At 35.5% G+C, this 27,801-nt stretch overlaps 2 protein-coding genes across 3 annotated transcripts; one reads left to right on the plus strand and one right to left on the minus strand.

The window, feature by feature from the left end:
* The first annotated feature begins 6,244 nt into the window (after positions 1-6,244).
* LOC147403742 (Ypt/Rab-GAP domain of gyp1p superfamily protein) lies at positions 6,245-20,240 on the plus strand. 2 transcript variants are annotated; one of them, XM_086439461.1, is made up of 12 exons: positions 6,245-6,506; positions 11,393-11,477; positions 11,581-11,711; positions 12,692-12,848; positions 12,962-13,145; positions 15,085-15,155; positions 16,037-16,174; positions 16,277-16,368; positions 17,729-18,000; positions 18,537-18,622; positions 19,139-19,240; positions 19,859-20,240. In XM_086439461.1, the coding sequence occupies exons 3-12, from the start codon at positions 11,608-11,610 to the stop codon at positions 20,018-20,020; spliced, it is 1,368 nt and encodes a 455-aa protein (XP_086295587.1). In that variant the 5' UTR covers positions 6,245-6,506; positions 11,393-11,477; positions 11,581-11,607; the 3' UTR covers positions 20,021-20,240. The 2 variants fall into 2 exon arrangements, with proteins under 2 accessions (XP_086295587.1, XP_086295585.1); XM_086439459.1 differs by lacking the exon at positions 11,393-11,477 and having other exon boundaries at positions 6,246-6,506.
* Positions 20,241-21,525: 1,285 nt separating this feature from the next.
* On the minus strand, positions 21,526-27,539 carry LOC147403743 (uncharacterized). The gene is made up of 6 exons (XM_086439462.1): positions 27,190-27,539; positions 26,085-26,320; positions 25,736-25,994; positions 22,860-23,039; positions 22,624-22,779; positions 21,526-21,931 (listed from the first exon to the last, which is right to left on the minus strand). Exons 1-6 carry the CDS (start codon positions 27,217-27,219, stop codon positions 21,758-21,760), a joined length of 1,035 nt encoding a protein of 344 aa, XP_086295588.1. The 5' UTR covers positions 27,220-27,539; the 3' UTR covers positions 21,526-21,757.
* Between the last annotated feature and the right edge of the window lie 262 nt (positions 27,540-27,801).

Here is a 27,801-nt window from a genome sequence, read left to right on the forward strand (position 1 = left end):
TTGATAGATTAAAAATAATTTAGTATAGTCAATTCATATAATTGAAAGGTGCATTTCGCTCCAAAAGTCAGTTCCTACAAAAGAAGGTTGCGTGTCACCTAGAAAGTTAGTTCATACGAACGAAGTTGTGTTGCGCCCCGAAGTCAATCCGTATAAGCAAATGTTGTGTTTCACCTCGAAAGTCAGTTCGTTCGTATGAACTGACTTTCTAGGCTGCACGCAACTTTCTTTTGTACAAATTGACTTTCGGAGTGAAATACAAGTACTTTCGTTTGTACAAACTAAATTTTAGGATGAGATTTTGAATCTCACATTTTATCATTATACCATCAAGGCATCTTGAAAGTAAAACATATTCCAAGCTTATGATATCTATCTTGTGTGATTTATGCAATACATGACATGACAAACATGGAGTGGTGAAGAACTTGAGAAGATGACTAATTGTGGACAGAAAAATGAAGGGTAGATTGAAGATAAGGGCATTTAAGTCATTTTTCAGTACCTACAAGAGTAAACTGAGATCAAGGGGGTCATGTGATCAACTTAAAAACATAAGTGGGTACCTCAAATATACACCAATCATATGTAGGTTTATGCGTACAAATGCTGGCATTCTATCCTGGTTGAACAACATTTGCCTGTGATATTGAGTCTTTTTTTAAGCTCAGACTCCTTAGTGCTTGCCAGGTCAAGCATATAAGGGTAGTTTTGTAACTAACAAGGGTATTCTTATAAATTAGAAATGTCATTCAAAGCATGTAGATACATATGATTGATGGATCCCAAATTTCTGTGAGCAAAATTTTTTTTCGTGATATTAATTTTAAAGTTGAGTGAAAGCATAGTTTCAAAACTGAAAAATTGTTTGCTCACAGAGCTCACAGAAATCTGGGATCCACCAATCACATATACCTAAGTGTATTGAATGGCATTTGTAATTTACAAAAATACCCTTATATGCTTGGCATGGTTAGCACTGAAGAGAGGCTGTGAACACTTGAGCAAAAAAACGACTCTTCAAAACTGGTCCAAGAAGGGAGTTGTCTCATCCAATATTTTGAAAATTTGGCCAAGGTAATGAAACTATAGCTGAGAAAAATAGACTTGTGTTTTGAGAAAATTCTCCAAACATGCACAACTTTTTATTAAAATTTCCATTTCAGTACACTCTTCATTTTAATTCCAAAACATGCATGAACATGAGGTAGCGAAATCACAAGTATTTATTCTAATTTTTATGCGACGATATCGTTGATGAAAATTAAAACATGAGGTAACGAGATCATATATATTTATTCTAAAAGTGATCATCTCGCTCATAAAAAAAATAAAATTAAAACATGAGATTGCGATATCATGACTTAATAAATCAGGTACTTTAAAGTCAAATATCATTTGATATTTAATGGTGAGATTACTGATATTTATTCTAAAAGTGACGATCTCGTTGATTTATAAAACTAACAATCTCGTCAAAAAATAACTAAAATGAACAAAATACTGGAATGGGAATTTGTCCATATTTAACACATGATATGGTAATTTACGCTTTGTGTTTTTGATACAAAATAATTAAATTTTTATTGATTTAAATATTTTTCATTGAATATACCGATCCATCATTTAATAAGAAATATTATAATTTTTTAAATTTAAATATATTATTAAATAAATTTACATTGATAACAGTTTTGAATACAAGATAAATCAAACAAGTCAACTCGATATTGATGGGGAGGGCTAGTGGGGGAGAGGAAATAAGATACTGGTTTAACTAAAGCCATGGGAAAAGATTCTTGCACAACATCCAATGGATACCATCAGTATTATTATAATGAGAGAATGGTGAGGAGAAAACTGCCCGTTTCAAAATTTTGAAGGAACCCCCTCTCTTTGATTACACGTGACATTTTCAAGGAGGTATTTTAAATTTTGTCAGAAATGTAGGGGTGTAAAATAAATTCAAAATGTCACGTGTCTTGTAAAGAAGAGGGTTCCTTCAAATTTTGAAGCGGGCTGCCCGTTTCAAATTCGGACTCGAATGGTGATATGTTGATTGAAATCCACTATAAATAATATTTTTAAGTTATATAATAAAAAAATCTTGAATGAATCCATTAATTGAATAAAATCTAAATGTGAACAGATTTCTTCTAATTGAGAGAGAGAGAGAGAGTGAGTGGCTTGAATGCTCAACCACACTCAATAATCTCCAATATATAGAATTCCTAGATTGCAAAGAGAACAAGGGAAATACTCTTTACATGCGACTTGCCTTTTAATATTCTCTTCAAGCAATCTTCTTCCTAGTGTGTGAGATCAATCTTCTTGGTAATATTCTTAATGGTCTATGAGGAGAAATATGGTTCATATGGTTATTATAAAATATTTTCTACATCTCTCTCATATTTTTATTTTTATTTTTATTTTTATTTTTATTTCTCTCTCTATTTCCTTCATACGCACATCTCTCTCTCTCTCCTTCTATTTGATCTCTTCTCATAACTTTTCTGTTTATTCTATGGAGAGTTCTTTTTCTAGGCTGCTTCTTTTCTAATCTCTTTTAATATATAATTTTCTCTCTAATTTTCTTTTAGTTTATTTTCCTAGGGCTTTTACTTAACAATTGCATTCTATTTATAACAAAAAATAGGAGTTGGGTTAGAGAGGAATATACAATAGTCTCTTAAGCGAGTTCAACAATAGTTGCACCCAATGATCTAAATTTGACTCCAAAAGAAGAAAGAGAAACGTTAGGTTTCTTCTTGTCACACCATGAAACCCAATTACATAAAAAAAAAAGATAGCAAAACCAAAAGTTGATCTACATGAATCTGGAAGAGTAGCCTTGATGTAGCGAACAACACATTGACCATCTTGTAATGGAGAGTAATTGGAGCTTGCATAAATCGACATACAGATTGACAATAAAGGGAATATTCAATCGTGCAAGGTTAAGATATTGTAAATATTACTTCTATAATGTGTAGGATTATCTAGAAGGTCACCTTCTTGTGTTAGTTTCTGTGGAATGACTATGGGGCAGACAATGGCTTCACACCCAAATATCAAAGTGAATGAGAATATCTTGAGCATATTTTGAGTGAACAAGAAAAAAAGCATATTTATTCTGTATGAACAAATATAACACCAAGAAAATAATGTAGACATCCAAGTCCTTCATTGCAAAATTTTGTCATATATATAATATATATATGTATATATAAAAAATAAAGGCATCTAGAAGAGACTTAATTGGTTTCAATAAAGATATATAATATTGTCAACATAGACAATGACTAATAAATGACCAGTAGAGGTTTGTTAAACAAATATGGAAGAGTAGGCCTTGTTAATGATAAATCTCATATGAAGGCGGATAAAAGAATCTCTAAGTTTTCAAACCAAGCTCGAGGACTTTGCTTGAGCCCGTGAATTGAAGAACCTTATGAAGTTTGCACAGATAATTGGGGATGTGTGAGGTTCCCATATCCTTGTGGTTGAGTAAAAAATTCCTGTATATAGAGCCACAAAGGAAGGAATTTTTGACATAACTCTTAACAACTAAGTGTGCCTTGCATCGATCAACAGTCTCATCAAACAGTAGCTTAGTGTATAGTTTTGCTGAAGACTCTATGTATAGTTTTGGTGAAACACTTGCACATCCTGAATGATAGATAACTTTCACTATGGAGTTTTAAAGTCTCTAGATTCTTGAATTCATCTGTTCTATATGAATATCTGATAAACATGGGTCATCAAGGATACATGTCGTCAGTATCGCATAGGAAGTTGAGTGATTAAGTTTTTCTTGGTAGATAGAAGCTTGGACTTAGCACATGTTACCATAGGATGTGTATTAAGACACGAAGCTTATGATCAAATCGATAGGTCAATTATAATTGCATGTAGCACCAAGAAGACAAGAGAATGGAGATGTCTCATTGAGTTGTGAGACTTCTAGAGTAGTGGCAATGCTATGGACAGTCTCTGGAGACATCAAGAGAGAGGATATGAAAGAAGTCCTAATGGTGTTAGTGGGAATGGGGCGTCGTCATGTTGCCCAAGTGAAGGAGTACCAGTTAAGGTCTTCTTATTACCTTCTTGATCAGATGAAGTGTATGAGCTTAGCTTGCAAAAATTAATGCAAAATCATCAAAAGATATCAAATCATTCATGGACGCGAAATATAAATTAGTTTGGTAGGATAATAAAACATCAAAATACTTTATGGATAGTATTGTAATCAATGAAGACATGCATGGGATACTTTTTGGGGCAAGTATATTGTTGGTAGCATAATCTCGTAAATAAGGAAAACTTGAACATCAAGAAGTATGCATCATAGAGTATGAGAGAATCATCGATCAAACAAACAATAGAATAGCAGAAAATCTTATCAAACATGAGAGTTTTTTTTTCATCAAAATTAACTATTTTTCAGGTTTCAAGCAACAACTCTGTGCTAGAATACTTGAAATGAGAGAGGATTGGCCCCACTTTGAAGCTCAAAGCTTTTGTAGGTTGTCTATCACATGTGAAAAAATGGGTAAATTTGACACCAAGGTCGTCGGATTTAGGCCTTTTTCACATAGTGTTTAAAAGAGTTGCATCGAATTTACCCCTTTTTTCACGTCGTGTATGATAGCATCGATATTCACCACCATCAATGCTTAGCATCCATGTTTATCGAGCAAATTTGATAGAGCATTTATCTAAACTGAGTTGTGTAATTAGGGATCAAGTTTATCATTTATAGTTCATTGTAAGCAAACTCTTGCAAAAAGGGGTAAGATTAGAAAATATAGATGACGAGAAGTCGATGTAATTGAGCGGGAGAGGAGATGAAAGAGAATGCAGGCCATAGGAAAGAACAAGCCAGGCAGCCTAGTGTTTTTGATGAGAAGGATCAAGTGAGATCAAGATGCAAAGTCTTTGATTCTCTACTGCTTTTTCTAATGCTAGCTCTCGATTGATTGAGTCTAGTCAAAAAACAAACGAGACTTTAGTAGTTCCTGGAATCCATAGGGTCAATAAATGTGCCATGGCCCCTTTGAAGGCGTACGTTGTGGTTGGACTAGGATGAAGAAGCTTTAGTATATTAATTCAATGCCAACGAGAGCTGCTGTAGTGCCCGTGACTCAACTTCCGTAGCTCCTTGTCAGGAAATTGGTCCCTGAATTCGAAGATTCCCCAGTGAGACCACCTCTTTCAGATCTTCATTCAGTCAAATTATTTAAGATGAAGATGGTTTGATCCTTTTCCTTTTTTAATCTTCATATATGAATGAACACAGAAAGCATAAGTTAGCGTGGTTTTTTCTTGAACAAAGAGAGAGGCGGAAAGTCAGATGCCTCACAGGCCGAGAAATGTCCATATTGTGAAAATGGAAAAACCCTATTAAATAGTTCTATTTTGCATCACCAACGTATAATAGATTCCGTTATGCCACGTGCAATAAGTAATCCTGACTAACAAGAAAAAATGGAATAACAACTTTGGAATTTCAGTGATGGATATTCAAGCTCGGACATTCATGCAAGGCCTAGTGTCTATGCTTAATAATCAGACTTGCAACCACTAGACGATAACATATTAGAGAAAAATTAAAAGTAAACCCCCACAAAATAAGTCATGAATGCGGCCACCAATAGGATCAGAAATTTTCAAAAAAGTTAGTAAAATTCTCCAAATCTCAAGAACAAGATAGGAATTTTAGAGAGATTGAAGGTGATGAGTTTTAACAAGAAACCTAAAAACATCATTTGTATATTCTTCAATATTTTAATGAATTTTTCACGAATTCGTGTGAATTAACCGAATTGAAACCCCACTAAAAAAGTACGAAATCCAAACTTTATTAATATGTTGGGGAAGATGAAATTTTCCATTTCAAACCCACAAATTTACAGTTATGTTGTACTAATTATTCTTCATTTCTGTTCTGGATGGTTTTAAACTTTATTTTGGTTTCAAACTTGTTGACATTATTGAATATTATTGGGTTATTCTTGATTAGCTCTTTCTTTTCCTCTCTACCACTTTGAGGTTTATTAAGTTTGATTTGGACCGGCCATTTACTGACGGTCATCGGTCCAACTAATTCAAACCAATGGGTTGTCCAATTTTCTTAAAAATGGGCTTTTACAGTGGGCTCGACCTGTGAAAGCTTGCACACCCGGTTCAACCAGATCCGACCGGACAGACTGACCGGGTTTAAACACTGGTTTAAACCCATTCTCTTTAACAAAATCGAGACTCGAGAGAAGGAGATGGAGATCGAGATCGGGAGGTGGAGAGAGAGAAGAGAACCAAGAGAGTGAGAGAAATTGAGAGAGATCGACAAAGAAAACCAGAGAGATTGGAAGAGAGATCGAATGAAATTGGGAGAGTGAGAGAGATTGATAGAGAGGAAACAGAACCTGGAAGAAGATAAAGAAGAAGAATAGAAGAAAATGATCGGGGCTTGATCCAGGATTCAGCGTAGAAATTCGAAGAATCCAGTAAGTAATTCGTTGTGATAATGATTTCTTAATTAGTTTAATTGTTGGTTAATTGAAGCAATGATTCAAGGAATTGTAAGAAATGTTTGGGTTTATGTTAATCTATGTTAGTTTGTAGATGATATGTTGTGTGATTAAGGTTTAATTTTTTTTTCTAATTAAATTGTTAGTTAGTAAATCAGATACTAATTGATCTCTGTATCTGAGTTCGTTATTGTCTAACGTCTCCGTTGGGGTGATTTTATTTGAACATGAAAACTAAAATTAAACTGAAGATGGACAGGGGTTTTTGAGTTGTGCCTGAATGGTGTTAGTTCTTGTGAGAACAATATTACTCTACCTATTCATTGGGTGATTTTATTGAGTATAAAATAAATAAATAAATAAAATGCATAATTAAATATATTGATGACGATGGAGGGCCTTTGAGTTGTATTTTAATGGTGTTGGTTTTTTGCAAGGACAACAGGAGATGGCATTAATGAAAAAAAAAAGTAGGAAAATGAGAGGAATACTTTAGTGGATTATCAAGTGCATTGACCATTTTGGTTGCTTTATTCAATTATGGTCATGGGTGGTCCTTCACTATAGATAATATTGCATCTGTTTCGTGCAAGGTGTAAATCAGACTGGATTTGGGTTCTGGTGGAGCAAGACTAGGACATTACAACACACTTCGTAAAATAGAAGATTGACTTGTTCACTTATTGTTAATGAAAAATATAATCCCACATTGGTGAAGTTGGATTCAAGAATTTGAGCTATTGTTATTGCAATAATTCTCTAGTGGGTGTAGGAGAACACTTTGAATACCTCGAGTTGGAAAATGACAAGGAATTGAAAAAAAAATATCACTATAATTTGAATTAAGAGTTGTCTTGTGGGAATCTAGTTGTAGTCATTGATATTTGGCTGTAGTATCCAAAAGATGATACTTAGAAAGTGAGAGTCGGAGCTCTCTCTCTCTTTTTGATAAGTATAAAAATTTTATTGAAGAAAAACCGTAAGAGGCCGAGATTACCACCCTTTACAAGAAAAACAAAAGAAAAAAAGAAAAACAGAAAAGGAAAATCAAGAGCCACCCACAACAAACACCCAAACCCACAAACAAACTAAACACTACAAAGCAACTTCCACTTGAAGACAAAATCTTCAAAGAGAACCCCTTCAAAGTCTTTGCTCAGTTTGCTCCAATAGAAAAATAACCCCAAAATGTCCAAAATCATCTCTTGAGAAGTCCTTGCTTTTCCCTGAAACACCATTATGTTCCTCTCTTTTCAAAGCTCCCCAACACATGGTAAATGGAAGGATAGCCCACAAGTATCTTTTCTTGTTGGAGAAAATATTATGAGTCCACCCAAGGAAAAAGAGGATGGCACTAGGGAATGCCCAATCCATCTGAAATAGAGACAGGAAGTGAGACAAAATAGAAATAGAGAATGGACAGTTCATTAACATGTGACTCCTTGATTCATCACTTTTCTTACAGAGAAAGCAAAAAAATTTGGAGTTGAGAAACCACGATTTATCAAATTATTCAGAGTTAGAATTCTCCCAATGGAAGCTAATCAAATAAACAAGCTACTTTGGAGGGAACAAGAGGAGACCAAATTGCACTTTCCATGAAGACTAAGTCAAAAGAAGGTAGTAACGCTTTATGAAAGGATTAGACAAAGAATCTTTTGTCCTTGCTCTTACTCCACTCTATACGGTGTTCCTCGTTTTTCGACCAAGTGGTGAGAAGAGATAAGAGTAAAGATACCACCACATTGATTTTCCAATCGTTAAATTTCTCTTGAAGCCCAAATCCCAGGAGACCTCTTGCCCATTGCAAATCAGACAATCCTGTACAGTTGAGTTCGTTGCACGGAAGCTGTGTAAAGGTAAGGATACTAAAGCAATAGCCACACCCCTTGTCCTCTCAAAACCTCACCCTATCTCCTTTCCCTACCTTGAAATTGATCCCCTCATTGAACAACTGCAACACTTTTAGAACCCCTTTCTACACACTACAATCATAAGAGGTCTTTGCCTCCCCACTCCGCCATCCAAATATCTTCTCCCTATACTTCTCTTTGATGACTTTTCTCCACAAGTTCCTCCTTTCCTCCCCAAAGTGCTACAACCACTTGCCTAAAAGGGCCTTATTAGTCCTTTTCAAACCTCTAATTCCTAGGCTACCATTTTTTTTTTTTTTTGTGGTACAAAGGATTTTCCACTTCACCAAATGAATCTTCTGGTTTCCATCCTTGCTGTTCCATAAGAAATCCCTGACGAGTTTCTTTGTATTGGTCTCAACCGCCTTTGGAATCGAGCACTAATGCATCGGATCATATAAGCACTTGGGTGCAATCATACCAGCACTAGCGCACCGGATCCCATTAGAACTCTCTTATTAAATCCTTGTGTGTTTTGTTTCACATCCCTAATTTATTGGGGCACGAATAAATCCTTATTTTTTTGGTGGGGCTGGTGATTTTTACTAGTACTAGTTCAATGTTTATTGTAAATCTTGATGTGAACTACTAGTGAGACTGACTACTTCTACTCGGAAAACTAATATGGGATGTAAATTGTTTGATGGGCCAACGACTTCTACCCAGAATCTCAATTCAACGATCATTGTAAACTTCTATATGGATCATGCCTATTCTAGGACTTGGATTGATTGGTCGGGTTGAAGACCACTATCTAAAGTACGAACTTAGCTTTTATTAAAGCATTGTGGTGTTATTTTGGTGAATAGAAATGTGTTTTGTTATAAATGTAGTTTTGAGTAATTATTGAAATGGGAAAATCATATGATTTGTTTAGATCTATGGTACTTGGTTCGTCGGTTCACTCGGTTCAAATTCGGTTCATGGTTTGCCACTCTAGAATGAACCCAGTTCGTAGGGATAGGTAGAGATAATTCGTTTCTTGTTTCACATTGGTTCCTAGATCAGTTTGCTAGCTTGGTTCGCTTGTGCATATGTATATAAAATTCAATTATACAAGTTATATGTGCACAATTATAATGTTAAAAAAATCTAAGTATAGAAAAAAATTAATAATATAATCCAAAATTTTAAGTATAAATAATGAAAAATATGATAACTTGGTTTGGTTCACCGAACCAATTAAAAAATTATTTGGTTTGCCGAACTTAATGTTTTGGCTCACTAAACCAAATGTTTTGGTTTGCCGTACCTAAGGCTTGCAATGATCTGAAATATATCTGATGTCCGAATAGGTCCCAACCAATCTGAAAAAACATGAAAAATCGAATTTTCGGATCGAATTGGAATCTTAGAACCGAAACAATTTTGGATCGGATTCGAATCTACCCCAATTTGCTCCGAAAAAAATCCGATTCGAACATATTTTAATAATTTTTTTATTCTTAATTTCATATAAATACATATAGATAAAATGTTTTAGTCTTTTCGGTTTCACTCTGTATTTTTAGTTGGAAAGTAGATTTTTTATAATTTTATATTTTTTGAACATTGATCATTTGAAAATATGGTATGTGTTCGGATCGGATTAAGGATGAAACGAAGCAGATTGGATTCGGTTTACATATTCATTAACCTGTTTGGATTAGGTACATATTTAAAAAATTTCGGATCTATATTGGAGTGGTATTGATCCAGTACCAAACCAATCTGTTGCCAGCCCTTGCCGTACCCAATCAAAATTTGGTGGGTTCGTGGTTCACTTGATTTTACAAACCCAACACGAACCATAGCGGGAATTGGTTTGCTTTGTGCCGGTTCGGACTAGTAGCAACGAATTGGGTAACATAGGTTTAAATCAATATTGCTTAAATTGATTACGAACCTTTATATTTGACTAGTTGCTTACTGGCCTTCCAAGATCTCCCCTTATTTTTAGTTTTGCAGGATAAAGATGCCACTAGTGCAAGAAGTAGTGTGTTTCGAAGATCATTTGTTTTTGGATCATATATGTAGATGAAACATGTAAGAGTAAATTGTGAACCTGGTCTATTAGACAAATCATCTTTATTTGTTTTGTTTGGAATTTTGTATATGATACGAAGAATTGAAATCAGAGCAGGTGATATTTCACAGGTTTATATGCTTAAATTATAGAGACGATTCCAAAATTTCTATAAAACTTGGTTTCTTATATGTAGCTTCCTCTTTGATTTACATATCTGAATGAAGGAAAAATAATTATTTATTTTGGAGTGAGGCATTTTGGGAATCGCATCTCATCTTATTTGATCTGAAAGGACCACACCTTGAGATTTGGAAACCTGGATCTTGGTGTGTGACATATTAATCCCCAGCCTTTGCATGCACAACAACATTTATCCAACATGGTTGCTAAATTCGATTATAGCCAACAACACTTCTCAGCTTTTTTTAACTAAATGTCAGCTTCAGCTCTCCTTGGGAGCAGAATATGGGAGCTAATCCAAACAGACACATAGGGGGCATGGGTTGAGATTATTTAGTTGACCTGAAATAGAAGACATGGCTTTGATTAATTGGAGGAATGATATTTGTTCAATTGACCCCATATGCCTTGGGTAAGGCTTTGATGATGGTGATGACTATGACGATGATCTGTGATGAACCAATCCCCTAAAAGCAATAGGATTGCACTTTATGCTCTAGATCTCCATTTTATTAACCTAACTTCAGTCCCCTTTTTGGCCACATGGCATATTCATAACTGTTTAATGTTTGGTTCTCTCCATGGTGGACCTTCACACTACAAATCAATATGATCAATAATTTATAGTCAGAATAAAAATAGTCTGTTTCATCATGGACTTCTGAGCCCACAACTAGTCTGTTTAATGTCCATGTTGAGAGGTTTTCGAATCCAATGGCTAAAAAATACCAATTCTTTTTATTTTTTATTTTTATGTGTAGTCCACCAAAAGGTGTTGTGTACCATTTGGATCACATACCGTTGTTCCTTTCCCAAGAAATTGAGATCTTTTACACTAGGCATTGGGTAAGTGTTGGACTGTAGGGTAAGTTGCCCAGCACTGGGTAGAGATCTAATATAGTTAGGGGTTTCTTTTGTTATTTATTTATTTATTTTTTCTTTCTCACAGGGTTGTTGTAAATCTGAAGATCCTATCATGAGGAACAACAACAGTAATAACGAAGAATGGGAACCCCCAAAGAAGGAGACTGGCTCCAATCTTGATTCCAGATTCAACCAAACCCTCAGAAATGTTCAAGGGTGAGTACTACTTTCCTTCACACCCCTTGAATTCTTTCTTTTGTTCCATTTTTAGTCCTTATAGATCAAAACTGCATTAAACAGGGATTATCTTCTTATGCTTTCGATTCTCTTGATCTGAGAGAAATTCAACTGGAAGCATTGAGTTAGGTTGCTTTAAATTTCTTGAATTTAACTATCAAGTTAAGAGAATTCGTGAGTATTGGGGATTTCATTCCTTTTGATGGAAGTTAAAATGAAATGTTAAGGATTTGCATAAGTTAAGATTTGAATAAGTTGTGTTTTGATTCCCTTGATTTTCATAACCCATTAAGAAAATACATCTTGGTTGAAGGTGCCACTTCGTGAGGTAGTAAAATCTGTGTGTCGTGATACCACAGACCTAAGATCAAAATCCCACCTTCACACTTAACCCATTAAGAAAATCCATTTGGATATATTTTTCTTTAAAATTTTGAATGCTCAAAGTACATAGATTTATTGTCCAGTATTTAGTTCTCCATAAAATAGAAAACATCTAAGTAAAAGTAATTTTGATGGGATTCATAGACTGTAATCCTTTTTTTTTTCTTTTTTTTTGTAGATTTTACACAAATGTTAAGCAATTTGCATATGTTGCATGTGCAAATCAAATGATTTTGAAAAAAATTAAGAGAATACACTTGAGATTTACTTTTCTTTGTAATCCTGAATACTAAAGACATACATTTGGACCCAAAATTTGATTTTCTAGACAGAAAAATCTGGCCATTGTGAGAAAAGTTGATTCATTGCGTTAAAGGGGAAAAAAAATGAAGTTCCAGTTCTTCCATTAAGGGTGTGTTTGGAAACGATGGTTGGTGTGAGTTGGAATTACAACTCCCAACTTAAAATTCTGTTTTACATCTTTGGAATTATGTAGAGTGAGTAAACTTTTACTGACAATTTTTCATTGAAATATTGAGAAGTTTGTATTTGTTTTTATTTTTCCTGTTATCCAGGTTGCTTAAAGGTCGCAGCTTTCCTGGTAAAGTTTTGCTTGCCCGAAGATCAGATCCATTGAGTGATTCCGGCTGTTCAGAACACTCACCAGATATTGAAAGAAGTTACTCAGAAAATGATCTCGAACCAGGTGTACTCGCGGACAGGTCTTTTGAGGTAGTATTAGCAAGCCACATAATGTGTCAATTTTGTGAAGTACCCATTTCATCCCAGTTTCTTCTGAGAATAATTTAACGAGTTCCATAATTAAATTTACCATTTTCGTGTAGGGAGAGGTACATAATTCAAGCAAGGCAACAGATAATGTAACAACTAATAAATTAAAATCATCAGTTTCGAACATCGAGAATGCATCCAGCGAGGTTCAGAAAACCATTATGGGTGCTAGAGCTACAGATTCTGCAAGGGTTATGAAGTTCACAAAGGAACTATCTGGATCAACTGTCATATTAGGTATTTTCCTTTTGGTTATCTAATTGCTTGCTTTATTTTCTTATTTTCCATACTGAGAAACCTTGTGATATTTATTCATATTTTGGATTTTAATTACCTTTATAACGTGGTGATTTTTGAGGTTCTTTTTTTTTTCCTTTTTGTGCTACAGAGTTTTTTTTTTTTTTTTCATTTCAAATTATAGTTTCGTCTGAAGTGGAAGGCCAAGGGAGTCCTGTATCTCCTGTGGTGATCTATCTTAAAAATATCCAACATAGATTACAAAATGAAATGGTATTTTTTGATGTCATTCTAGTGAAGTGTGCCCCGTAAAAGTAGATTAAATAAGGGGAGAGTGAGGTAAAAATCCCATTCTGATTGGTTTTTTTAGGACATCATAGGATGTTCAACACATTTAAACTGTGTAAATGAGGAAAGAGAAGAAGCCATTTAAGGACGTTGCTTATGTGAATATTTGGTCGCCTGGAGTTGGTGCATGATCTTTGGGAGGTGATCTAGCTTGTGCATCACCCTTGACCATAGTTTTAAATTTTGACATATTTCCATGAAATATAGCTAAATATTTCCATTTCCACAAGGTCCAACATGAAATTTAATCGAATATTTCTTTGTGTATATTTCGGTGGAAATCACTATTCATTTGGTGAAACATCTCAGTAAATGGTAAATTTCTACTGAAAATATAAATGTTACATATAAAAATGCAAGAATTCAGTGAAAATGTTTTGATGAACAGTAAACTTCGAATGAAATATTTGTATAAGTACACACATAAAATTGTTTATGTTCTAATTAATTAGATTTATTAGTAACTTATTAATGCATATTTGATAGATAAAAAATGAGTGCTGGTAATATGATGCAGTTTTGGTGCACGCACTTGACGCGTTTGCTCACAGCCCAACAAACGTTTGACATATGGCAAGAATGACATCAGCAATAGAGAGATTCTCTTTCTTGCCTGCTGTCCACCTATTTATGTTTTTGGATTTCAAATTTTAAAAAGGGTCGTTGGGCACACATTGATTTTCACATTTACAATCCAACAACACAGCCTTTCAGATTTCAGGAAAATATTCATATTCAAAAATACAATATTAAAAAACCATTGCTTTTCGAGCTTGATCCAAGGTGTTGAAAATGGATGGCCAGCGAACACCCAAATTTTTTATTTATTTTAAAGTTCATATAATTTTGTCCTCTACAATTGTATTGCATCGGATCATGTTTTTCATGTCACAAGGTGATCAGATCAGAAAGTTTTCTTTATTTGACAAGGGGCAGGAGAGAGAAAATGGCATTAAGTTTGTTATCCATAAACTGCATCATATTATCAAAATTCATAAAAAATATGTATGATAACGTGAAAATGTATTTTTTTTTATAGATTATAATAATGTGATAATGTAGTAAGTACATAATAGTTTATTCATTCAAGAAAGTGGTGCATATTAAAATATTTGTAGTTATGTGATATCATCATTCTAATTCCAAGAAGCATACAATTGTTTAATGTGTCAGACCCTTAGATACTCATGCCTACATGTAGTGAAATGTTACTAATCTTTATTTCCATGATTCATATTGCTGTTTATTTTGATTTGATGACTTATGATTGTGTTTTCATGTTGTTTTATCATTTCACACACTTTTTATAATATTGCTGTCATTGAGCCAACCGGGGGTTGACTTGATGATCCGACCAGGATGACTTGAGCTCTGGGCAATTTTTAAAACACTATACCGAGTATTGTGGTATAGCATTTATTACTGTTACTAGAACCTCACTTGGGAACAGTCTTTTAGATTTTAATGCACTCTTTGGTTGGGCTACAACATTTCTTTTGGCATGTATGAATTTCATAGATTTTGTTCCACTCGAACAATTTTTTTTCCTCTGTCATTTGATTTATTCATTTATTTCTTTCCCATCTTGTAGAGACATTGCGTGAGTTAGCCTGGAGTGGCATACCATCGTATATGCGCCCATCTGTATGGAGGCTTCTTTTGGTAGGCCCCATTCTCTCTCTCTCTCTCTCTCTTTGATAAGTTGGTTGACTTCTTTACATTGACAAAATTGATTATGGATATCTAGACTTTCTATAGATTGCTTGACAAAATTGATTACACTCTTTGTTTGACACGTCTCTATGCCATAGCATTTTGGACTTTGTTTCTTATGCAACACATGTGGTGAATCTGTCAACCACTTATTAATCCCCTCTAACTTTTCTTGGGAGACCCATTTTCTATCTTTATTTCATATTTCATAGTGCTTTCCCTGATCTGTCTTATAATAGTTCTAAAGTTGGCAGATCAAGGCCTTTGTCATCAAAGAAGGGATCCTGTGAGATCTTACCTTTTTTCCCAAGTTGTGTACCACATGCCTAATCTATCCGCGCGGTGAAATGTTTTATTGTCTTGAGGAGCTTCTTTCATGAATAGTTTTCTCACTCCTCTTTATTTGGAAAACAATTGGTATCTCACCAGCTAGGTAGTTGTGGTTCCCTTCAATTGGAAACATGGGAAAAAACTTTGAAGCGCCCATCCCACTTCAAAATTTTGGTAGAGCCCTCTCCCTTAGATTACACGTGGTGTCTTCAAGCAGGTATCTTAAATGTTAGCAAAAAAGTGGGGTGTGAAATAAACACAAAAATTCACGTGTCATGTTATGAGGAGGGTTCCTCCAAAATTTTGAAACTGCTTGGCCGCTTCAAAGTCGGACTTGGAAACATGGTCTCGCAGTGTGTTGTAAGGGTCTGGATGGAAGTGAGAGCAGCTACACTATTAAGTCCATGAGCTACCAATTCAAACCTCTCCTTTTAGTTGCATACTTCTACTTTTGAACCATGTTACTGCTTGCTTGAAATTTAAATATGAGCTGACAACAGGGATATGCACCACCTAATTCAGATAGAAGGGAGGGGGTTCTGACTAGGAAACGGCTTGAGTACCTCGAATGTGTTTCTCAATATTGTGATATTCCCGATACCGAACGCTCTGATGATGAGATCAGCATGCTACGCCAGGTATTTTTGGTTGAGTTTCATTTCAAATTTTTCCACCAAATAGTTGAAGAGGATAGGATTTAACCATGTGATGTCTTGCGCTTTGTTTGTTTTGCTGCTCAGATTGCTGTTGACTGTCCTAGGACAGTACCTGATGTCACTTTCTTTCAGCAAGTCGAAGTTCAGAAATCCTTGGAGCGCATTCTTTATACATGGTTAGATTTCTTGCCCATTTGATTGCTTGAATTTTTTCTTTAATTCTCATCTTTGTGGGGAAAAAAAATCTCATATTTAAATTCTTACTCGGTATGGTGTATATAAAAAGCATCAAAGTGTTGCAGAAAACTCCCTTAGATTGATCAAAATTGATAAACTGTGAAGATTCAAACAGAGAAAACAAAATAGAACACAAGAGATTTACATGGTTCGGTAAGATTGCCTACGTTCACGGACAGCGATAACAATTCTTTATTGATGACAACTGCGAAAATTCAATACAATTTTTAGGGTTTCTGAACTTGGAATACATATGGCGTCCTTGGGTGAAACACACATTTCTAAAGACGAAAATACTCCCAGAAGTTGGACGGAACCCTAACCCCTGCACCCCTGGCTCAAGATACACCCAAATATAACTCAAGTTAGGCCCATAAACCAACATAAAGATATATGCAGTGTAACCATATTGTCTATCATGTTCTCTTGGAAAAAAATATGGCTGCTGGAAATGTCTATAGATTGGATGGTCAGTCATCTAATTGAGTTGGTTTCTGACTCGAGATCTAATTGGGTGGTCCCATGAAATGTTTGTGCTTGTGTTGTATTAATATAGGTACGGTATCAAAATTCGAAATGTTAAATCTGGGGATCCCTAAAAGAGGGCACTCGGCATGTACTTTAAATAATGTGGAACAAACTAACTGCTTTCTATATAAGAACTGTAATGGATGATGTGATGGTATATCTCATGATTTAAGACATATACATAATGTTATATTTGGTTCATTAAAAGAAGCTTCAAATAGAAAAGGTGGAACTCGTAACTTACAAGTTACAATAAGTGTTAATTAGAACATTCCAATGAAAGAAAAAACAAAAAGAAGTCTGGAAGTTTGAACCAGAATTTGTGGATGTCAGAATCCAACATGTATCCGGCACAAGTACGTTACTTGTTTGGTAGAATCCCTCCAACATGGGTTTTTGTACCTCATATATGGGTACTTCATGTATATGGCTATGACATCCATGAAATGTAGAACTCTTTTATAATCTTTCATCATGTTTTTGGACCATTCAAATGAAACATGATACATCAAATTGTAAGAACTTTTGGTTTAGGGCTTGGACCAATAGTTGGGTTGACATATTGCAATGCAACTCTGAGGTTGTATTTCAAATCCAGCATACCCACCCAAAAAAAGTCTTTTGGTTTGGGAGATTTCCTGTGTGGGCCTTATCAATTGTTGGGTGACATACACTTGAGCCATGTGATTGCAGAGGCCAGTTTCGGTGGGATGTGCGATGAATGGTTATTTCTCTATCATTAAATTGTTGATTTCTGTCTCTTTTTTTCAGGGCCATTCGGCATCCAGCAAGTGGATATGTTCAGGGAATAAATGATCTTGTTACGCCATTTTTAGTTGTTTTCTTGTCGGAATACTTGGAAGAGAGCATGGAGAACTGGTCGATCTTGGATCTATCTCCACAGAAAATCTCTAACATAGAAGCCGATTGCTATTGGTGTCTATCAAAGTTGCTTGATGGTATGCAAGACCATTACACATTTGCTCAACCAGGAATCCAACGGCTTGTATTTAAGCTGAAAGAATTGGTTCGCCGAATAGATGGTACATCCTTTTTTTTTCTTACCTTTTTACCTTTCTTCATGCCTTTTTTTTTTCACAAATAAACTGCTTTTTTTCAAGTGGCCGAAAATGCAGTGGCACAACAAAATGGTTTTACGGCTTTACACTTTAGGTCTGACAATTCATTTTAGGTTGATTTGTGGAGGTGTCTTCAACCTTCTTCAAATAGTGGATTAAATACACCGTTTATCAATAAAAGTTCTTCACTTATTTCTTCCACCTGACACACACACAAAAGAAGGAAGAGATGTATCCATTGCTGACTGAATAGACCTTACAGCTTGTAAATTTCCATCTAATTGGGGATGTTACAGTTCTTCATTACACATGATCAAAACATCTCAATCGACTTTCCCTCGGTTTATGTCATCTATTGGGGCCACTAACTTTCTAATAACACTCGGGACTTTAAATAGTACCTTGTGCAATTTTCATTTATATATTCTTCCTACTTATCAATGCTTTAAGATAGTTTCTTGTGACTGGTTTTGACACTTCTTTTTTTGGGATTGCACAAGAACCTGTTTCAAGACACATGGAGGAGCAAGGACTGGAGTTTCTTCAATTTGCTTTCCGTTGGTTCAACTGTCTTCTAATACGCGAGGTTTGGTTCCCAACAACCATATGTTTTTGGCTCTAGTTTCCCCTATTCTTAAGAGAGTTGCTATTTGCACCCCTGAATACTTATTACACCCCAACTAAAGATTAAAACACTCTTCAGACATTACAAAGGTCTGGTTTAGATTATAATCTCAACATTACTAAACATTATAACACTCGTTCAAACAATTTCAGTAGTTGTTTACATTTATGATTAGGCTCATTTAAAATCCTAAACCCAAAAATAGAAATCTAGCAAAAAAACCGAGAGAACGTCTATTGGCACCCAACTTTTACTTATTCTTAATCATTTTTTTTTTCTATTTTTAATTGGGTGTAATAAGTAAAGGTTGGGGTGCCAATAGTGGCTCTCATTTTTAGCAGCCCCCTTTCTAGTAGGTAGGAAGGGGTTGAAGACACAATCTAGAGGTTGCAAGTTGCAACATAGAGCACTGTATGGGCTCAACTCCAGTAGTTAACACTCTCGAGACAGCTAATTTTGGGCCTATTTCCTTTTTAGATCCCTTTCCATCTCGTGACACGTCTATGGGACACGTATCTTGCGGAAGGAGATGCATTGCCAGATTTTCTTGTTTATATATTCGCCAGTTTTCTTCTTACGGTAAGATCATTATCTCCTTCATGTTGATTCTTCTTTCATTGGTTGTAAAAAAGTGCAGTAATCTTGCCTCAGATTAATGTTTAATGTGTTATTTAGTATTGTTGTTGATTGTGGCTTCAGACCAACTGATTGATGGGACTTGGGAGTCCCCATTGAGATCTCCTAACCCGGAAGTCAACATGATCTGATGTTCCTAGCTTTCTGAAAGTTGTCTTTTTTCCCTTGTTTTCATTGGATCATAGTATTATACAACTAATGAAAATCATATTTAATTCTTTTTGAGAGATTCTATTACCACACCAACTTTTGCTAATGCCACCTATTCATATGTAAATCATCAAGGGATTAGCACACATCTTGGGGTGGCATTAGCAAAAGTTGGTGTGGCAATATAATCTCTCTTCTTTTCTCTCACAGATATGTCCATTCATTGCAATTTCTGGTTAATTGATTTGTACCGTTTACCTTGATTTGCAATATCAATTACTCAGAAAGTTCACCCTATATGATTCATGTTTATTTCTTAATTTATGCATGATTAGCACTGTTTTGGGGAAAAAAAAAATAGAGGACTAAAAAATGCTTTGTATGCGACCATCATCTTCTTCACTTTTTCAGTGGTCAGATAAGCTCTTGAAGCTTGATTTCCAAGAGATGGTGATGTTCCTTCAACACCTTCCCACCCAAAACTGGACCCACCAAGAGCTGGAGATGGTACTTTCAAGGGCATACATGTGGCACACCATGTTCAACAGTTCTCCCAGTCACTTAGCCAGCTAAGCCAAATAACCTTTTTCATTATATTTATTAACCCCCCCATCCTTTGTGTTGTTTTTTAATTTTTTTTAATTTTGATCTTCTTGGAGGGCAGAGGAAAGATATATTTCTGATTTTGTATGCTTGGCTTGTAATATGTGTGTTTTTGTTACTCTTCCATTGTAATTTCATTTCATGAATGCAAGTGGGCACTACCCCAGCCCCACCCCTATGTTCTCTGTTAGACTTTTATCTTTGCTTTCTAATCTGTTCAGTAAGCACACTTCCCTCCCATTCATTATGGGCTGATGTGTTTGATGACATGTTAGATATACTAGATATGTTCGAATGACCATAATGCCCCCCCTCCAATAAAGAGAGGCCATTGTCACATCTAGAGAGAGCTGAGGCTTGCTTGCATATTTTTTTGTTTTCTTTAATCAGTTTTGATAGGTATAGGTTCAGCCCTCTGAGAAGGTGACTTAGGTTCAAGTTTCATTGAACACCCCCTCCTTCACAAAGACTACCCACCTTGCTTGCTCTTCGAAGGGACAATTTGGAAATTATTCTGCCAGTTATAGAATGAAGAACCAACCGGATTAGAATCTGGGCATTTTGGGCAACTGACCCAATCCCCCAACCCTTGTGAATGAAAATTTTCTAGAATACAAGGATTGTGCATTTTGGTTTTATACTGTTATAGATCATTTTGGACTTTAATGATGCGATCAAAATGATGTAACCTTACGGGGGAGGGGGAAATAATGGAAAAAGTCTGTTACCGAAAGGGGCAAACACCTTTATTCTTGTTAAAACTTTTCCTTCCATGATCATAATCTCAGAAATGCAGGATAGATACTTCTAGATTATTGCACGAATGGGTTGTTGATGCACATTCTTTTGATTGGAAAATTTTATCCCAACTTCTACATGCTCTTGATACATTGAAGTACACACTGCATAAGTTAGTGAGAATGGGTTGGATGTATTTTTTTCTTGGCTACCTAATGTAACACTCTTGGATACCTAAAGGAGACTTGATACTTTATACACTACGTGAAGAAAAAAAAAAGAGAGAGCGTAAATTCAACGTCAAGGTCCGTCTAATTTCTTTGATTTAGACAAATTCAACAGACCTAGGTGTCAAATTTATCCCTTTTTTCATGGAGTATGGTTCCCTAAGATGGCTTCCCAAACCCAGACCCAAGAATAGTAAGGTCCTATAACATATAAGATACTCAAGTAACTAGATGCCCAGTGACACCCTTAGCCTCAAATGGGTTCTCTTCCTCTTCAGGGCCTAAGACGAGAAAGAAAAAGAAAAGGCCATGCCGCGATGATTAAAAAATAATGATTATCGCTACCCTGGCCACCCATTTTATTGGGATGTTATGAATAGAGGTTTGCATGGCAATGTACGATTTAAACATATTTTCTCTCCTATTCCATTCGAAAAAAAATTCAAGAACATTAACAAAAAAAAATACAAACCTAAAAAGAAACAAAAAATAAATATAAAAAACACAATATTGAAGAGATATGCACCGCCGATCTTCACTCTGATTGATTAACTTAAAATATACATGAGGGTCTATTGTGTAAAGAACTCAATCAAGCGATAATCAGTTGGGAAGAAAAATTAATTTATGCAGACACTAAACCTGTGCTGTGGCCAAAATTTCAACGAGATGAGGTTGTCTCCAACTCGTTATGATAAAATGAAGGGAAGGTGTTATTTACATCACCCGGTGCTGAGACGGACTACATCTGATAGTCGACATTGAGGAAGGTCTCATAACGTGTTCCCTTCAGTGTCTTATTAACATCATCCCAGTTCTCAACCTGGTCCGATAATGGCCCTTTGTGGATCTTCACTTGACGGCTATTTAGATCCCTTATTGGAATCCTTAGAAACTCTTGAATCTCACTTAGTTTCTGTGATAACGATTAGGAACAATAAGCATTAAGTGTGTAAAGCTATATGGCATAGACCAACAATGTAAAACTAAGGGAGCTTCTATTGCCACACCAACTTTTACTAATGCCATCCCAAGACGTGTGCTATTCTTTGTTGATTTATATATGAATTGGGGTGGTGTTAGTAAAAGTTGGGGTGGCAATACTCTCTCTCAAAACTAATTGGAGAGATGTTATTTAAAGACCCAAACACTGCTCCAAAAGTACTTAGGCGTTAATGGAGTAGAAAATTTAAGTCTTAACCCAAGGATCATAACATACCCCCATGCTTCAAGGCTGACGCACTCATTGGCCCACTTATGGCGAGGCCCCCAGCCCCTTGGCCTTCTTTTCAAGTACTAGGTACCCATTACTCTTTTTTCCATAAATTGCCCCTTCTCAGACAAATCATGGTGGTCTACTATGATGGACCCCTTTCATATGCCATACTATAGAAGAGCCCATTTTTTTTTTTTTTAGAACCCCTTCCATATCCCATACTATAGAGGAGTCCCATTTTTTTTCACCTCCCCATGATTCGAACCTTAGACATGGGATTGGCTCCAATAACAATGTTAAGACTCAAACCACTGCTCCAAAAGTACCTAGGCGTTAATGGAATAAAAAGTTTAAGTCTTAACCTAAGGATCGTAACATGTTAGGTAACTTACAATTCGGTTGTTGATTAGATCCTCGTAATAAAGAATAATGTGGCGAGTACTATTGAAGTATTCCAAAGCCTTGGCAGTTGTGTCCTCTACGCTCTTCAGATTGGGTATTAATAACGTTGCATCCATGATAGGTTTGTATTTTGCAAGTATTTCAGCCTGAAACCATCACCAACTATGAGTCACTCAAGAAAAATCTCTTGTGTGCATGCGAGAGAGAGAGAGAGAGAGAGAGAGACCTCATGTGATGAATGCACGTGAGACTTATGGGTCCCGTTTAATAGTTTAGCATCTCGATCATAAGAATTTGCAAGAACTGAGATCATCCTACGCAATAAATTTCTCCGGAAAAGAAATATTGCAGAAACACCCCTCCGATTGAAGTACTCAACTATTTCTTTGTGATGCTGCATCAGTCCCTGCATTAACCATAATGATACATTGTTAGTGGACCAGTGCATCCCCACAAAATAAACACGACGCAGTACAAACAAATATATACCTCAATCAGATATGTTCTAAGATGGAAAGTAACAACAAAAAAAAAAAAAACTACCAAAGACTCCTCAAGTCAAAAGAATCGTTTTAAAGTCATCGCAGTATCATTGGTAAAAAGATATCTTGTGAAAAGCATAACGTGGAAAATTTTCTAAGAAATGGAAGATCATCATCAAAGCCTTGTCCCAAAGATTTGGGGTTGGCTAAAGAAATGCAAGGCCAAGGAAGCTTATTCCAGAACAACGCATAACTAACGACCACTCGTAATTTTTTTTTTTATAGTGGAGCTGAAGATCTTACATCGTTTCAACAATTCTTCTCTTCAATTACTCAGAGCTTAGACAAGGTGTGGATGAGATGCTCCAGATATCTTGGGTGCTTTCCCTCATAAGAAGAAATTAGGCCAAAGGTATTAAGGATGGGCCAGGCAACATCTTGTGTTATAGCGAAAACTATACTATTGCAGCGGGAAGTAAACTTGGTGGAACCCATAAGAGGCTCTCACATTATGAGTGAGTAGCACCTCCGACTGAAATGGGTTCTTATTTAGCTAAAAGGAAACTAATTAGATGCAAGTTAAGCAGTGGTCTCTCGAATAGATTTCTATTTTTTTTTTATAAATAAAGAATTTTCTTCTTTCCTGGTTGAAGATAATGACTCTAGGAATACTCAACAATCAACAATACCTGACAGCTTTAAAGAAAGATCTCAATCTTTTCAAAGCTGTTACCCATGCAAGTCGCAGGTCCAAAGTAGACACTTTGTCGGGAACAAGTCAACAAAAGATGATTCTCATCTAGGAAATATATTTATACGAGTTATTATAGAACCTCCTAAGTAGAAATAAAAGAAAATTATCTGTTTTTATCTGTAAATGGAGAGATTTTATTAAGAAAGAACTTAAAGCAATAATCTATAAGTGAGAATCTCAAACCTATGACGAGGAAATAATATAGTAGAAAGAAAATATCCACCCATTGAAAGAAGAAAAACATTGGTCAAATCGGATGCCTGTAAACTCTCGAATAATGGAAGCCTCCTTGTTGTCAAAGATATGGATGTTATTTCACTCCCTCTGTATGGACCATGAGACAGCGAAGGGCAAGAATTGTCAAAAAATCTTTCCTCTTGGGGTGAAAGAAAACTCCTATAGTTATGGTTCAACAGCAGAGGAAGTTGTGAAAACAATTGTGCAATAAGCTTCACCAAAAAGGAGTAGAAAGGAAGCCCACACACACCATGAGAAAAGACAGACTAGGATCACCATCTTTGTTTCTTTTGCTCCTCCACACAGCATAAACATGTTTGTAATTTGTAATTTTTTTCTCTGATAATAACATGATTCAATGTCAAAATATTAAAGAACCAAGCAAAGCTACAATTGTACTTGTTATTAATATTGGCCCTCTACGAACTGTCCCTTTGCTTGCCACATTTCCATAGTTATTTCCTAAGCAAGGCTAGATCCATTTCCTTGAAGCATTGACTACCTAGGCCACCCCCACCACCCTTTTTGGGTGTGTTCTTGCAATCAACTAAATAGATTTTGAACTCGAGTGTTTTTTTGTGTCATTCGACCAGAAATCTCTAATGAGTCTCTCCAATAAGTTGGTCATAGACTTATTCTTTCATTATGCTAATTGGCTTAGAAAGTTCGATGGCATGCTCTCCAAAAGAGTTAGCTTACCAACTTCGGAAAGGTAGATATTCTTCCACTATGCTAATTTCCCTTCCACTGGATTCTAATTGGCTTCTCTCTCTATCTATCTAACTATCTATCAATCTATCTATCTCTCCCTCCCCTATTAAACCGATTCCGTCTAGCCCAATGGGACCCGGAAAACATGGCAGATGATATTCATTCTTCTGACACATTCCTTCACGTGAATCATTTTACCTTCATAGCTACAAGTATCTTCTTGTCCTACAGAGCATAGACCCTCCATAGGTTTTTTTGATAAGCATAGACCCTCCATAGTTGAGTAGAAGAATTCCTTTGTACTTCAGTTCGTTCCTTTCCAACTTGTCACAACATTTGTCAGACCAATTCCTCCCTAGATCATTTTATCGCAATGCATCCCTTTATTGGTATGCTGTAAAACCAAATTGTTGAGAAGGGGTAGGCTTTTAATTTCCAACATTACTTTCATCACTAACTTGGTGGATTTTTTTTCAACAAGAAACAAAATATGAATTGAGTTATGGGGACCTATTAATTCACTTAATCATCTGGACTTGAAGGTACAATCTTGATGCCCACGAAGGAAATGTTAAAACAACGCTGGATCTCTAAATTTTGGGACTATTTCCTTCACTATGTCATGGTATTTGTAACAAACTGACACTAAAAGAAGTTTCTGAAGTTGTTCATAGCATGCCTGCCAATAGTGTCCTATCTATGCCTTAAAGCTAGATGGTTTCTTCGAAATCTTCTACAAATCCCTCTTTCTCAAATATAAATAGAACAGTTTTTTGGGTATTAATAAGTGCTTTACGGATAAGAGATAAGCATCAACTTTAAGAGAAAATAAAGTTAACTCAAGATGAATGCCAAGGTCTCTCTCAATGGGAAAAAAAGAAGAAAAAGAAATGAAAACGGTTCTTGCAAATAGCATACCTGATTAAGCATCCACTTGAAGCCAACCGCAGCCGAACACTCATTCTTGGAAGCACTACTGAACCAATCGAGATTGTATACTTTATCCAATGTGTCCACAATTGACGAAATATTGCTTCTTCTCTCTTTAACGGAGAAGATCTCTCCATTTGAACTTACATTGATATGGCTATTTAACAAAGTCTCAAACCATCCACTCCCAGATCTTTGCATGGACAAGATTGCAAAGAATCGAACAGGATTGCATGAACATTCAGCCCTGTTAATGCATCCAAACAATAAATCAGAAATCTGAATGGGACCCAAAATTTCATAACTGAATACAATATGATGTCCTTATCGGGGTTACCTACTATAGGTTTTGGGTTTCGGATAATGTACGTAAGGAATCTCCCATTGTTCAATATCAGAAGCTTGACAAGGTCTTTCAATGAATTGGAGGTCAATGGTTCTGAGCTTTGTACGAGTGCTTACCTGCTTTAGACAGATTGAGAAAATATATATACCGCAAACCATGGCAAACACTAAGAGAATCATCCTCAATACAAGTGGAGATTTCTTAGGTGCCTTTAAAATTAGAGTATCCTGTGATCAAACCAATACATGGATATCAATAAGGCAGCAATAACAACAACAACAAAGCTTTATCCCAAATTTTACATGATCTGATGAAATACGGGTATATAGAAATATTGGCAATGAAGCTGAAATACACATCATCATGCAATTGAATAGAAAATGGAAATTATGATTGCTGATCAAGACAATATGCAATAGAGGATCATTGATACAAGAAATCAAACAAATAAAAAAAAAAAAAGATGCAAAAAAAGAAAGCATATATGTAGTATCTTAAACTGAGAAATTCCATAATACCAAACTGTTCAAAGAAAATAAAACAGGTTGGGGGGAGGGGGTGTTCTCCTGTTTGGGCATTTGGACAAAAATAAGTACAAATATGCCATGAATTCAAAGACCCAGATCAGACATGCAAATCAAAGACCCAAAAGATCACTTTAAAAAAAAAACATTCTTCCATGGAAGCATCAATAATTATAATAATATATATTAATACAAATCATCAAACAATTAAAAAGAGTGCAAAATAATTACACCCACAAAAGAAAGGGGGGGGCGGGGCAATGTGGTTTTCTCCAGTTTGGGTATTTGGACAAATTTAAGCACAAATATGCTATAAATTCAAAATCCCAGATCAGACATGTAAATCAAAGACCCAAAAGATCACATAACAGGAAGGAAAAAAAAAACATTTTTCCATGGAAGCACCAATAATTATAATAATACATATTTTTATACAAATCATCTAACAATTGGAAAGAGTGAAAAAAAGAAAAAGAAAAAAGAAATTTGAATAACACCCACAAAAGATTCAGCTCTGTTTTAGAAGAGGAAAGGAGAAGAGGAGGCCATGGATCAAAGAAAAAAAAACACACCTTATTGAAGATGCAAAGATCATCAACCATCCTTTCTAAAAAGATGAACAAAAGGGTATTATTGGTTTATTGGCAACTCAGATTCTTTCCCTTCTCTTCTCCCCCCTTTCTATAAAGATAAATAAATAAAAGGTTACAACTCTCTCTCTCTATACATATCTCTCTCTCTCAAACTCACTCACTCTCATTATATGTGAAGAAAAAGAAGAGAAAGAAAGGTGTTTTGGTTTCAGGCTTTTCATTGAGAACGACGGCATCGTTAACAGACTTGCATTCCCTCTCTCCTCTCCCTCCCTCTCTCTCTCTCTCTCTTACTTCCTCTCCACAGATTGTATTTTTAATTTTCTTCGATTGCGTACCTGTGCCGTATCTAGTGTAATTTGGTCTTTTGACTCGGAGCCATCAACGTTAACTAAAAAGAAAATAAAAAAGGGTAATTTTATCATACCCCCTCCATATGTTGGTGAATATTTAAGAATATCCTTGTGTTTTCAAACTTATGGCATCCCCTTACCTCAGTCTACTCATGAAGTCTAGTATAATGACCAAAAAGCCCTCATTCTCAACGTTTTACATTGATTTTTCTTAAAAATTAAATAAAATAATACATTA

The sequence above is a fragment of the Akebia trifoliata genome, chromosome 4 (assembly GCF_017979445.1).
Source record: "Akebia trifoliata isolate Shusen 1 chromosome 4, ASM1797944v1, whole genome shotgun sequence".
Taxonomy (NCBI): domain Eukaryota; kingdom Viridiplantae; phylum Streptophyta; class Magnoliopsida; order Ranunculales; family Lardizabalaceae; genus Akebia; species Akebia trifoliata.

Excerpts from the sequence above, each read along its gene's own strand:
- LOC147403743 (XM_086439462.1), bottom strand. The coding sequence starts at position 27,219 with ATGGTTGATGATCTTTGCATCTTCAATAAG. Across the intron at positions 25,995-26,084 it reads AAACCCAAAACCTATAGTAG|GGCTGAATGTTCATGCAATC; the intron begins GTAACCCCGATA and ends ATGCATTAACAG. Across the intron at positions 22,780-22,859 it reads ACGTGCATTCATCACATGAG|GCTGAAATACTTGCAAAATA; the intron begins GTCTCTCTCTCT and ends TGATGGTTTCAG.
- LOC147403742 (XM_086439461.1), top strand. The coding sequence starts at position 11,608 with ATGAGGAACAACAACAGTAATAACGAAGAATGGGAACCCCCAAAGAAG. Across the intron at positions 11,712-12,691 it reads ACCCTCAGAAATGTTCAAGG|GTTGCTTAAAGGTCGCAGCT; the intron begins GTGAGTACTACT and ends CCTGTTATCCAG. Across the intron at positions 18,623-19,138 it reads ACTGTCTTCTAATACGCGAG|ATCCCTTTCCATCTCGTGAC; the intron begins GTTTGGTTCCCA and ends TTTCCTTTTTAG.